The 14,155-nt window shown below is 35.7% G+C and overlaps 1 protein-coding gene across 8 annotated transcripts in view; it reads left to right on the plus strand.

The window, feature by feature from the left end:
* WDFY3 (WD repeat and FYVE domain containing 3) overlaps positions 1-14,155 on the plus strand; it is a 285,270-nt gene that overhangs the window by 111,022 nt on the left and 160,093 nt on the right. For 5 of the 8 annotated variants that reach the window (XM_057547043.1, XM_057547039.1, XM_057547040.1 and 2 more), the window contains exons 4-6: positions 1,554-1,677; positions 8,876-8,929; positions 12,603-12,712. In XM_057547043.1, the coding sequence (XP_057403026.1) occupies positions 1,554-1,677; positions 8,876-8,929; positions 12,603-12,712 (288 nt within the window). The remainder of the gene's footprint in view (positions 1-1,553; positions 1,678-8,875; positions 8,930-12,602; positions 12,713-14,155) is intronic. The other 3 variants (XM_057547042.1, XM_057547045.1, XM_057547046.1) reach the window with 1 other exon arrangement.

The raw sequence follows: 14,155 nt of genomic DNA on the forward strand, positions 1-14,155 counted from the left end.
GATTGTAAGAAACATGGTGTCTATTGTAAGAATGTAAGAAACATTCCTATTACAAGGATATTATAAGTTGTATCCTTTTATTAGGATCCCTGGAGAAAATCTTTACATTATGGTATGAAGAATAGAGGTACTTCGTTAAATATACAGTTTCCTTACCTAAGGACATTGTGAACCATGTAATTCACGAGGTTTTCTCTCCTGTATGTTTGAGCCAAAATTCGTGACTAAAATATGGCAAATGTAGACTTTTTTTTCCCCAGTGTACCTCCCTAGCCTTGGTTTTATTATTTGATTGTTTTTGGTTTTTTTCTTACTTTTTGTTTATATTCTCATATTATAATTTGTGTCCTTGCATGCTACCTAAACATTTTCTAGAATTTGGTTGTGGGAGCAGGCAGCATATGAACAAACAGCCATATAAAAGGCAGGGTGCTAGCTTGGCAAGGAACACAATGACGGGTAAGATACGTTTCCTCCCTTTGCAGTGACATTTGAACAGATAACAAGAATACAAAATATTGTTTAGTTAATATTACAATAGAGGGCTATCATAATAGTTTTAGGAGACACAGAATTCTCTTTTAGCTATAAAGAACATTTAAAAAAAATTTTATTTATTTGGTTGCGCTGGGTCTTAGTTGTGGCAGGCGGGCTCCTTAGTTGTGGCAGGCAGACTCCTTAAGTGTGGCTTGCTGGCTCCTTAGTTGCCCTCTGTGAACTCTTAGTTGCGGCATGTATGTGGGATCTGGTTCCCTGACCAGGGATCGAGCCCAGGCCACCTGCATTGGGAGCATGGAGTCTTATCCACTGTGCCACCAGGGATGTCCTACTATAAAAAACATTTTTTAAAACGATATTCCAGGATGCATCCAGTTATATAGCTATTATAATACTATTTCTTTTCCTATGACAGTCTGTCCAGGTTTTATTTTTTTCATTCTCTTTGCTGAACCCATGCCAGTTTAAGAGTGATTTATTCTAAAGTTCATCTAGTGTAGATTTTTGTAAAGACAAGCGTATTTCATGACCCTCTCATTCATTTTTATTCTAGTCTTTTCGTTAACAGTCTTGTTTTGGGAATTATTATGGTTAGAATTCAGAAATTCTGAGGTATAAGATGAGTTTCGTAAATTCCGTATTCAGCCCAGGACTTAGCATTAGATAAGTCCCTGCTTTTACCATCTGATATGTCTTTTCGCCATCAAAGGAACTTACCACTTTTCTCTAAATTCTTAATTTAGATTTCTTCAGAGAAACATTATATTTTCTAAAGTTTATTAGTAAGATTGATTTAAATTTTATAGATAACTGGTCTTTGGCTTTTAGATTTTGTTTATTTAATCATTCATTCAACAAATTATTTTACATGTATAAGAAAATGTGGTTAGATGGGATTTATTGAAAGAGTTATGTTTTAAACTTATTCAGATCGAAGTAACTATGCAAGCATACTTTCTTTTATTTGATTTTCAAGTCATACCACACCTTGAAAAGCACGTAATAAAAGAAAAATGTTGACAATGCTGTATTAAAATTGTTTTTCTCATCCACAGGTTTTTGGAAATGCTCCGCCAAATACAATGACAGAAAAATTTTCTGATCTTCTGCAGTTCACAACACAAGTCTCACGACTGATGGTGACAGAAATTCGAAGGAGAGCATCAAACAAATCCACAGGTATTTTTACAGAAACCAGCAAAAACTAATTTATTTGAATGGACAGTTTGGTAAAAGTGTTGTCGAAATCTAACAGAAAATTGACCTGATTTTAAGCACATGGATTTCAGTACCAGTCCCCATTCTCATTCTTACTGTCACATTCTTCTGTTGGTGTCAGCACCTTTTAGTCTCAAGTGGAGTAGTTCTACCCAAGGCTACTTTCCTTGGACCACTACCACCCCTGCCCTAACCCTTTTAACAGCACTCTGTTTCCATCTGAACAAAATCCAAATTCCTAGCATGACGTTCAACGCAAACTCAGGACCTGGAAATACATATATATACCCACACATTTTTGCATACCCTTTTTTATTCTTGTTTCCTTTTTCTATATTTCAACCAAATCGCGAGTTACTTATGGTCCCAAACATGTCTGTGCTCTTCTTTCTATCCTTGTGATGCTTCATTCAGGAAGGAGCGTCTCCCCCCATCTTAGTACATCTGAGTCTTCTCAGCTTGGATTAAGTCACACTTCCTAGATAGAATGTTTCTTGATTCCCTTAATCAAAGGAAAAGTTTTCTCTTCTTAACTACTCAGCTTCACGAGCGGTGTTTATGTGTGTATCTTCATCTTTCTATTAGACCATAAACTATTTACGAGTCTTTATATAACCTACAGTCTTTACCACAGTGCTTTACACAGTAGGCCTTTTATAAATGCTGCCTGAATAACTATTCTTATTCATAATTAGGTAATTTTAAAGTTCATAAAGTATCATCCCATTTAATCAAGATTAAAATAAGATTTTTTGATTTTAATTACCATTACTCATTTTCTAAATTAGCAATATGTTTGAAGGATTTTAATTTTTATCTTGTTGCTTTGGTTTTTAGTGGTTGTTTGAGTAATAGCTTTCCTACTGAAGCATTAGACCAAGAAGTCAATAATTTAAGTTTTGTTTCTATTGTCTCTTTGAAAAATCACTTATCGTTTCCACCCATTGAATTATTATCTTTCCAATTGTAACAATAATGCCTTTGTTATATAATCCTATTTTTTAAATTTAGTTTTTACTTTTAGTTTTAAAAGTATATAGGTGCATGGTTTTAAGGGTCAAATAGTTTATAGGTTTATTAAAAACAGTATCTCCCTTCCATCATCCTGGTTCATCCTCATTTTTCACTCCTAAGATACACTGACTTTTTACGTCTCTTAACTTTTTTTGATATTTACCTCTGTGTCTCTAACTAATGTGCTTATACTGTGTGCCCTTGATTTTTCATATTTAGATACTATCTCCAGGCTTACCACAAGAGAAGTGAGACTTTTAAGCTCACCACCACTATCCCACAGATTCTCACTTCTATATCCCCATATCATTCTATCATAATTTGATTAGATCAGTATTCATTATATTATTGTGACTGAAAACATTATACAAAGATGAGCCATATGGTATACTCTGATTACTCTTCCTTTCTTGAAAACTTCTCCGTCTCTATCAGAGTTAATAATTGCCTTTTTAAAAAAAAAACTAGTTTTCTACATTTTCATTATGCATTCTTCCCCTACTCCTCTGTTTTTCTGAATTTCCCCCCAATATCATTGAAGACATCAAATATTCTGTCAGTTTCATCTTCTTGCAAATAGCTCTTCCAGAACCTTCTGGTCTGCTTTAATCTGTAGTAGTTGCTCTCTAGGCCAGCTGGACAGCTATCACTTTTTCATCTTCACTCACTTCATCCTGGGATGTCTTTCCACTTCTTTGGGATAGAGCCTCTGTTTCCAGAATCTCACGTCATCTTTTTTCTCAAATTAACTTCCTCATTTTTGGTAAAATATCTTTTCCAGCAGCCTCCTGAAAAAGGATGCAGGGCATTTATTATTTTGGTTTTTGGATTTTGTTTTTGTTTTTAGAAATCTGTGAGTGAAAATTCCTTTGACTCTTGCTATATAAAATGAGTTCCTTCCCCTTAACCAAGGAAGGTGACAAGCTTTCAGGTACCGGGGCTTAGAACAAACTTTATCACATCGTACAGGGTGGCTTTATTGCAGAAAGGGGAACTTGTAGAACCAGGCTTCAACAAGAGAAAAGAAGGCACAGATCCATCACCCTTGTTATCTCAGAGAAGTGTGCTTGGGATATTCCCTCCCCCGCCAGAGCATGAATGCAGTCTTAATGGTGAAGAAGCACCGTTTGTGATCTAAGCTGTTTGAGTACTGAATCTGAGTTCTTATTGAATGTTTCTAGGAGTTGTTTGAGAATGCCAGCTGTTTAGTTCCAGGAGACTTGGGGGCCCAGGGGAAGCTACAGGCCCTCCCACAGGGAGTGGAAGCTACGAGTGTCATAGAAAATTGAGCTTGGGTGCAGCACCTCTGGGAACATGGTCAGTGGGTCCTTCTCCAGGCAGCCTAGGTTGAACTCTCAGGGTTATTTTGGAAAATCTCAGCTCACATTACATTTATCCTCCTTTCGGTGGATATAAGGTTCTAGATTGGAAATCATTTTATCTCAAAATTTAAAAATAATTTCTCCATCATATTTTAGATTCCTATACTCCTAGTGAGAAATCTGAAGCTACCTAAATTCTCCATTCTTTCTCTGTGGCCTGTATTGTGTGTGTGTGTGTGTGTGTGTGTGTGTGTGTGTGTGTGTGTGTGTTTTATAAAAGCATTTAGAGTCCTCTCGTTGGCCCTCCTCTTCTAAAATTTCACGATAACATGCCTTAGAGTGGACCTATTTTTATACATTATGCTGAGTACTCACTGGACCTGTTTAGTCTGGAAATTCGTATCCTTTAATTTTGAGAAAGGTTTGTGAATTGTTCATATAATAATATCCTCCCCTCTGTTTTCTCTTTCTTATCACGTGTACCCCTAAGACTGTCCCTCTCATTTTCTTATCTTTCCTCTGTTATTTTCTATCTTTGCTTTTTTACTCTCTTTGCTAGGAGAGCTTTTCGGTTTTACTATCTATTCCTTCCGTGGGTGTTTTGTTTTTTTTCCCCCTTTGGGGCATGATACTTTTAATTTCTAAGAGATTTTTTTTTTCTTTTTTATTGATGTCTTTTGTTTTCCTTTCATGGCTTCTCTTAGCTCTCTGAGGTTTCTTTTTCTTTTCTTTTTTTTAAATTTCTTTTCAGATTTTTATCTTCCTCCACAGTCTGTTTCTTTCAGGTAGTCTTTTTTGTTACTTTATTTTTGTCTCTGTCTTTTATATTAGAGAATGTCCTCACGTGTCTCATCCTTGGCCCTCTACTGCTGTATAAGAATGGAATCTTGGAAAGTTGCTGGGTAGCTTTGTAATTGTGGCTGGAGCTTGCCTGGGCCTCAGCCTAGGGTCATTTTGCTGAGCCATTCTGTTGACCATCTTTCCCTTGAGCTAGACAGAGTCCCCAGAGAAGAATGTCCAGTCTTTACCTAGGCAGTATATGCCTGACTCGGAACATTTTAGAAGCCAGTGTCTGAGGACCCTCAACATTTAGTATCAATACATAAGCTTCTATTTTGTCTTCATGATGAGCCCACAGCTGTGCCTGGTGTAATGTCATTGTCCCCCCTCCACCCCAATCCAAACATCCTCTGTTTTTCTTTTTTTTTTTAATTTTTTTTTTTTTTTTTTTTTTTATTTTATTTATTTTTGGCTGTGTTGGGTCTTCGTTTCTGTGCGAGGGCTTTCTCTAGTTGTGGCAAGCGGGGGCCACTCTTCATCACGGCGCGCGGGCCTCTCACTATCGCGGCCTCTCTTGTTGCGGAGCACAGGCTCCAGATGCGCAGGCTCAGTAATTGTGGCTCACGGGCCCAGTTGCTCCGCGGCATGTGGGATCTTCCCAGACCAGGGCTCGAACCCGTGTCCCCTGCATTAGCAGGCAGATTCTCAACCACTGCGCCACCAGGGAAGCCCTGTTTTTCTTTTTAGTGAATAAATCTCTAGTCTAGTACCCACATAGTAGTGGGCATCTGGGGGTCTAGCTGCTCTTACACAGACTTCACCAGTCCTGTGTACAGTCCCACATTTACTTCTGCTTCTAAAGGTACTTAGTGCCACCAATTCCTGAGCCTCTTGGAGGTCGTGTTGTAGTTAGCTGCTTTTGTGTTTTCCTTGTACTTGCTTTAAGTTAAGATTCTAGAGTCTGCTAAATCAGTTCCCACTAATTTCTCTGCTGTATTAGTATCCAAAACGTTGTTGTTTTCACCTTTCCTATTTTCTTTGTTCTTATGGGTTTACGCTTTTTTTAAAAATCCTTAAACAACCATTTTAGTGGGCGTATTAGTCTGCTTGGACTGCCATAACGAAATACCATAGACCAGTATAAAACAGGAATTGTTCTTCACGATTCTAGAGGCCGAAGGTCTAGGAGCATGCTGCCAGCATGATTGGTTTCTGGTGAGCTCTCTCCTCCTGGCTTACAGATGGTACCTTCTCAATGTGGCCTCACCTCCAGGAGAGAGAGCTCTCTGGTGTCTCTTCTCATAAGGGCCTTAATCCCATCATGAGGGCCACACCCTCATGACCTCGTCTAAACCCAGTTACCTCCCAAAGGCTCCATCTCCAAGTACCATCACATTAGGAACGAAGGCTTCAAATATGAATTCTGGGGGGACACAGTTCAGTTTATAGCAGTGAGGTTTCAGGACAGAGAAGAGATAAATGCATGTGCTCAACCTTCCATCTTTAACGGGCGCCCCATTATGGAGTCTTTCGAGCAACAGCCATTAAAGTATTTTTAGATTGAGGACAAAATCTCTTAATCAGAAGCTGTACATTATATGAATTGATGTATGGATTTTAAAGTGAGGCGGTTTTAATTATATTTGTAGTCCTTGAAGCAAGTCTGGTGAGAGGTGGTTAAGATAGTTTAAGGTAAACGTCCTGTCTTTTCCCTTCTCCACCAGAATGGGGTTGCATCCTTTTTTTTATCTTTATTGATTTCAGTTGTTCCTATACAAGTGAAAAGTTTGTCTTAAATATAAGATTTCTGTGTTTTATGCCTTTTTAGCTATTTTAAATAGGTAGTATGAAGGGAAATTTCTTTGTCACATGTTGACTCCTGTCATTGCATTTTCTTTTTTGAGTGACATCCCTAGATTAGAAAAAAAAATTCCAAAGCTTATTTATACTCTGTTCGCTGTTGCTATCTTTATGAATACCTAATCTGCATGTTTGTAGAGAAACATTTTTCTACATTGGAGGTTTGTTTTCCTAAATCTCTTTACAGTTTTATATCCATAGGGAAATAATGAAGAGTATCTTAAATGGAGGAGATGTCTCATTGTTAATTACAGTAATAGTTACATAAGTTTTTTTTTTTTAAACTTTCTATTTTGAAATAATTTTGGACTCACAGGAAGTTGCAAACATAGAGCCCCTTGTGCCCTTCCTTCCTCCATTGGTGACATACTGTTTGCCAGGTATTTTAAGATATATTTTTTCATATCTTGTAATTCCATGTAAGTTTTAGTTTTAAACTTTTAAAATTGGTTAACTTCAGAATCCAGTGAGATTCAATTCAATTTTGTGTAAGTTTTACCTCCACAAGAGAAACCTTTCCAATTCACCCTATCTCAGATTGATCTTTTATCCTCTATCTCCACACCAGTGCGTATTTATTCAGTCACCTTAAATACTTCCTTTAGAGGTTTGTTGTCATCTGAAAGTATCCTGTTTATTTACTTATTTAATGTTATTGTCTCTTGTGTTCACCCCTGTATCACCTAAAAGAATGCTTGTCACAGATTAGGTGCTCAAAAAATTTTTACTGATTTTGACATAGGATTTTTCTGTGCTCCCCCCACCCCATTATGCTTTAAGAGTTAGAAGAGTGTTAGAAAAGCCAGCTTACTGATGTTTAAGAGAGAAAAGCGTAGTTTTGGAGCATCTCGTCTGTCAGCCTTGAGGAACTCTGGCTTCTGGAATCCTTGTTCTCTTCTTTCATTTTTAGTTTTGAACATTGGAAGTTTCTTTTGATCAGTGCTGTTATCAAAAGTACTTTCATGGAGATTTTTTGATACTTTGATTTTTCTAGTAAAGAATTCTAGATTTTGAGCATCTAGGTACATCCTGAATCATCTTTCTTCTTGCATATCCCATTCTGGTTTTCCGATTGATCAGTTGATTTCTGTTGTGGTAGAAACACTAACATGAGATCTGCCCTCTTAACAAACTTTTACATGTAGAGTACAGTAAATTGTAAGTACAATGTTGTACAGCAGATCTCTAGAACTTTTTCATATTACACAACTGTAACTTTATACACATTTATCAGCGACTTTCCATTTCTTCCTCCTCTCAGCCTTTGGCAACCACCATTCCACTTTGTGCTTCTATGAGTTTGGCTGCTTTCAATACCTCATATAACCTTTTATTTTATAGGAAGTTATCATTGAAAGTAATTTTTGTTATGATTTACATGCACATAATTTTTCTCCAAAAGAAGCAGGTGGAATGAGTCCTCTATTATTCTTTTGAAAATTGGCTCTATCTGTTGTGCATCAGAGAAAGATTATTTTTCCAGGACTCCTCTGAATTTGGTGTGAAATACTTGTTATTTTGTTTGTTACCTAATCACCATTCACATATCAAGTCTTTTTACCACATCACTTCTAACATTCATTGTAGATATCTCAGTAGGAACCATACTTATTGGCAATTCTGTTGTTTAAATCTATCCATCAGAAGTTAGTAAAAATGGAAAATTTTAGGTAGGTCAACGTGCAAAGTGGGTACATGGGCTGATTTGTAATACAGTAGTCCTCTTCTCTCTGTCTCTCTTAATTCTCTTGGTTATGGCCTCCCTGTGGTTTTGTTAAAAATATGTAGTGACTTTCAACTAATTTGAAAAAATATATAATTTTGTAGCCATATTGTGTACAGGACACGGCTTAAGACTTTTCCCTATCTCTTCTCGTTTTTTGTTAAGTTCAGCCATGCAGTCTGCTTAATTCTAAGGTCAGTCACATGGTCGATTTTACATCATTGAAAGAGAACATTCCCACCTGTGTAAAAATAGTATCTTCAGTTTATTGTTAATGACTTTGCTGCATGCTAGGTGCCACTGTTAAGCCCAGTGCTGTAATCCCCACTGGGCAGCGGCGCAGTGATAGAGAAGCCAAATGATGCTGACCACAGTTGGCATCTGGTGCAGCATCTTGTGGTGGGATTAGTATAATGTAGTGAATCCCCAATTAGACAACCCAGCCTTTTTTTTTAAACAGAAAAACAGTGTGCCCCGCTGTCCTCCAAGGATTTCAAAGCCACAACACCTTCAGGTAATTTCATTCCCAAGGTGTGAATGTATTATCAAATTGAAAGAAGCATGGAAGCTGTGAGTCCTAATACTATTTTTCTCACTAATGTGGAAGTGGTTTTTTTTGGAAGGGAGGGATGGGAATGGGCGTTTAGGGCTTGGTTTCTTCATTAATGAAAAAAGTGTAATAGTACTATTGATGTGTCTCACATTATCATCCTGAAGCATAAGTTTGAAAATGACTATGCTTTAAATAGACTTTGCAAAAGGAAAAATTATTGTATTACACTTATTATTAACACGTTTTGTGTTCTGGTTGTTCTGAATGCAGTCTAATTGAATTTACTTATACTCTCTCAGTGTAGACTGGGAACTTAACATTTCCTTTAAAACTGTCTACATTCTATTCTTACTTAATCTAATAATGAGCTCTACTAACTTCATTTCAGTATTTTTTTGGCCTAACTATGTGTACTGAAATGCAGCATGAAAGCTAAAGCTTAAATCAAAATGATTGGCAACTCTCAAGATGGGCTGATATTAATATGTTCTTTTCATTATAATCTTATAATCTTAAGTTAAATCAGTGTTTAAATTTGTATTTGTTAAAAATTAGTGAAAATAAAAGATCATAATGCAATATTTTTTGACTAGGAGCGTTTTTAAAAGTTTTAAGAGATTCTGTGGTTTATGGAGGTTTACTACATTGTCTACATAATTTTTTAAAGATAGCACTAAATGTTACATACTTTTACAATGAGCTTCTTGATTTATTTAAAATGAAAACTCGGAGATCCCATCAAGTTGTTTTGCATGGCAACCTACTGAAATTAGTAGGTGAAAGTAAAATAGTTCTTCTGAATATGTTTGTTATGTAAAGATAGTCTATTTTATCAATGAGAGTTTCCAATTCAGCCACAACTATTGTCAAGACCTCTTTGTATGCACCTGTAATTCAAAGCCAGATAACGTAATTATACATTATTGCTGATGTAACTGAAGTCTCTATCTTCTTCTCAAAAAGAGCAGTTGTTATTATTAAGTTGGTAAAATTGTTAAAGGGACACCATGAATAATTATACTGTCTTGATCCTTTTCAAGGTTTATTTTCATACGTATTATCTCATTTAATCAGCTCAGCAATCTACTGAACTGTTGTAATGTTTAATAACAAATAGGACATTTTTGAAAATACATTGTCTTTTCTTATCTTGAGGAATATCTTAATGTTCATTGTCAACCAAAACGAAAGAAACCGCACACTTTTGTAAATGCCATTGATCAGATAGATATACGGAACTGTTTCAAACCAAGAGTACATTTTTGGTGTTTTGGTTCTCAAAATAACCATTGGCATTCATTGTTCGTAATTGGCAACTTGTTGAATAGCAGTGAAAAAACATATTTGTCCAAACTTCTTTTAATGTTAATAGTATTAAGTACTATGGATGGAATCCGGAGTCACTCAAAATGTATCTCATCTGTAGGTTTCTAGATTCTGTACCAGGGAGATAAATTTGTTTATCTTTTAAAGTAGGTTTAGTTCTTCAAAATATTTTTTTCCCTCTGTGAGAGACATAGGTGGTATTGATCAGTTGATTTACCAATCAGTGTTTCTTTTTTTAATGAAATAGAAGTTTATTACATTGGTTTAATTGTAAAATAAGCAATTTGAAGACTGCAGGTATTTTTTTTTAAGATGTTGAGTTACGAAATTGGAAATGCACAATTTAAATCCAAAGTTGCCTGGTTACGAAGAAGCCTAGGAAATGAAAGCATAGCATGTCAGCCTTTGATTAAGAGTTTTAGCCAACTGGTAAGGAGCTGTTTTCCTTACGTGTTTAATTCCTATCAAGGAAAGACTGCTCGTGTTATATAGCAAATGGCTGGGGTCCATTGTAGGCTTGCAGGAAAAATTTGCAGGTTAGTTTTTACCAATGATCTTAAACCGTGATTGCTAAAGATGGTTTCTCAATGGTATTCTTTTATTTGTTTTCTTCTTTCTCTATTTAATCAGCCTTGAACATTGCTTTCTTTGTATTACTCCCCTTTCAAAACTTTCAGGAATCTTTGTTACCCATAATAAATGCAAACCTACTGATGTTCTTGAGAAGTTGAATTCAATGTGTCCTTCTTTGATCTCCCTGGGTTGATTTATTCACTCATTTAACAAGTGTTTATCGAGTGCCCACTTAGTGCCAGTGATGTGCTCCATACTGGGGATCAGCTCTGAACAAGGCTGACAAAGTCTGCTCCCATGGTGTTTATTTTCTAGAGAGGGGCAAGAGACTATAAATCAGTGAGCATGAATACAGTAATTTCAACATTTACCAGATACTGAATACCAGAAGTAAGCCAGGGTTCTGTTGACTTCTCTTTTCCAGTAAAATTTTTTTTATCACTATCTTTATCTTTTACAGGCTAAGCAGCCTGGATTTGAATATAAGTTCTGTCCCTGACTCTAGGCAAATTACTTATCCTCTCCATTTCTCAATTTATATTATAATAAGGGGTCTAAGAATAGAAAATAACTTACAGGGTTCTACATAAAGATTAAATGAGTTGAATCTGCAAGCACTTAAAACAGTGCTTGTTGTACAGTTAAGACTCAGTAAAAATAAGCTATCTTAAAAAATTTTCCTTTAACATGTTCTTTCAAATGGAAGTATATAAAGATGAAATATGCCCAGCACAGTATCATATGTAAGTTTTGTATCATTCAATTATTAAATAAAACACTTTTATCTTGATTGTCTTAAATGTCTTAAAGGAAAGAATACCTCTAAAGTAATCTAAATTCTATTCTACATCCTGTGTCTTTATGACATGTGTTAAGTATACGTTAGTAACTTAACATGTTGGTTTACAGTGAACAGATTGGACTTATTTTCTGACTTTAATTCATCTCCTATTACAATGTAAAAATTGATGAACCTCTGTGCTGATAAAATTAAATGCATGGTTAAGGATTTATCCATTTTCCCTTATCCTTAAAAACATAATCAACTAAGTTGACTTTCAAAGATTCTTCCAACACTAGAGTTCTATGAATGACTCCCTCACTGTTTATCTCTTCCTAATGTCAGCTGTTCAGGTCACCCCTTGTGTGTATCACTGAGCCAACCTCCTAATTTGTTTCCCCCATCAATCTCTTTGCCCTTGCAGTTTGTCATACACATCACTCTAAATTAATAGTCTTAAAATAATGCTTTCATCATCTACTTTGCTCAAGAAACTGCATTTGCTCCCTCTTGCCCAAAGAGTCAAATACAGACAGCCCTTAGCTTACCTTCCTTCGTAAGTAGGCATTTTCTGTCACTACTATTGATATTAGACTTTAATTCTCAACATATGCTCTTCTAGAATGTGAACCCTATGTTATTACAGTTGTTCCTCTTGATCATTCCTCTAACCACACTTTTGTTTTAATACAGTGTGCCTAATCTCTCTGTTTCCATCCCTCCCTCACAGTTTCTAGAGAGACTTGTTTTCCAGGCAGGTTTAACTCAAATTTCCCCTATTCCATGACTCTTTTTGACTAGTTTGTGACGTACCTTTTCCTAAAATATATAGGTTGATTTTTACATTTCTGTATTGATATGATGACATGTACATATACCATTAAAACATTGCTCTCTTTAACATATTTTGTATGTGATTTCTCTCCACCTAATGACTTTCCTTTGGTTTTATAGAGGCTGCAAGTCGGGCCATAGTCCAATTCTTGGAAATCAATCAGAGTGAAGAAGCCAGTAGAGGTTGGATGCTTCTGACAACAATTAATTTGTTAGCATCCTCTGGTCAGGTAAGTTCTTGGTTTTCATATTTGAAACATCTTTTTATCCTCTTGGGATTTTGTGAAATTAAATTTATCATCATATCCAAATAAGATTTTTATGATAATCTGTGTATTCTTCTAATTCTTCTTACACATTATTTCGTGCTTCTCACAACATCTCTATAAGGAGGTTATTAATGTTTCCATTTTACACATGAGGAAATGCTTAAATTAGAACAGTGTTTTCCATCTTTGTCACATCATAGCACACATAGAGCATGGTACCATTTGTACAGCACACTGGGCAAAAAGATGGGCTACCTGTGGCTGGAGGGAAGTAGCCCAGGAACTGCATTTCTGTAACCCATGTTAGGGAAACTTTGACTTGGAAGAGTCATCTAAGATTCATCTAAGGTCACTTAGCTAATAAGGAATAAGTGACATGGAAAATACTTCAACATTTTTCTAACTTTTATGCAAAATAAGGAAATATTGTCATTTTCAGGATAATACATATTTCCTTCCTACTTGATTTTTTCTGGAGATTGCTTTTTTTCCCTTTAAATCAGCTTTAAGCAGCTGTCATGATACATATGGCATGTAGTCATTTATGCTGTTTGAATACCCGATTTGTGACCTGTGATGTATTGGGGATGAAGGAAGTTTATTCAGCCTTCTAAAATCCAGAGTATAATTACCTTCAAAGTCCACACCAATCTTGAGAATGACTATTGTCTAAATTACTATGGACTTTCAAATACCTCATGGAATTTACAAAAGTAAATGTGACACCAATCATACTACCGTCACAGGCCACAGGAGAAACAATGCATTTCTTAGTAAGCATATCCTGAAACCAGTTACTAGCCTAAAGTAAGCAGCACTTGAATTTTTTTTCTTTGGAATGGACTGTTGCCTTTTTCATTTGCTGGGTTTTTGTTTTGTTTTGTTTTTTATTTATTTTATTATTTTATTTTATTTTAAATTTTTATTTTATATTGGAGTATAGTTGATTTACAGTATTGTGTTATGTTTTGTTTTTTAAATCAGAAAACGAATAAGACCAACTTGTCCTGATTTACCTGGGACTATCTGAGTTTTGGCATAGAAGGCCCACATCCCAGGAAACCCCTCAGTCCTGGGCAAATGGAGATGTTTATTCATCCTAAGTACTAAGTAACCTTCAGCTAGTCCTAAAGTAGACCATTGTTTTCATGTATCTGTGGCCATATCAAGTGACTATCAAAATACCAATTCTACTTGCTATCGATGGTAGCTATAAATGCCTCTACGTTACTGTACCAAAGTTTGGTTTGGCTTAGAACAATACATAAAATAATAGTGTTTAATTGGAATATTTCTAAGTTTTATTCGTATTTTCTGTAGATGCACTATTTTTCTTTCTCTCTTGTGAGCATAGACTGTGTCATACCATAACACCTAGAACATCGTAGAAAATCAGTAAATGTG

Source organism: Balaenoptera acutorostrata, chromosome 5, assembly GCF_949987535.1.
Source record: "Balaenoptera acutorostrata chromosome 5, mBalAcu1.1, whole genome shotgun sequence".
In the NCBI taxonomy this organism is placed as follows: Eukaryota; Metazoa; Chordata; class Mammalia; order Artiodactyla; family Balaenopteridae; genus Balaenoptera; species Balaenoptera acutorostrata.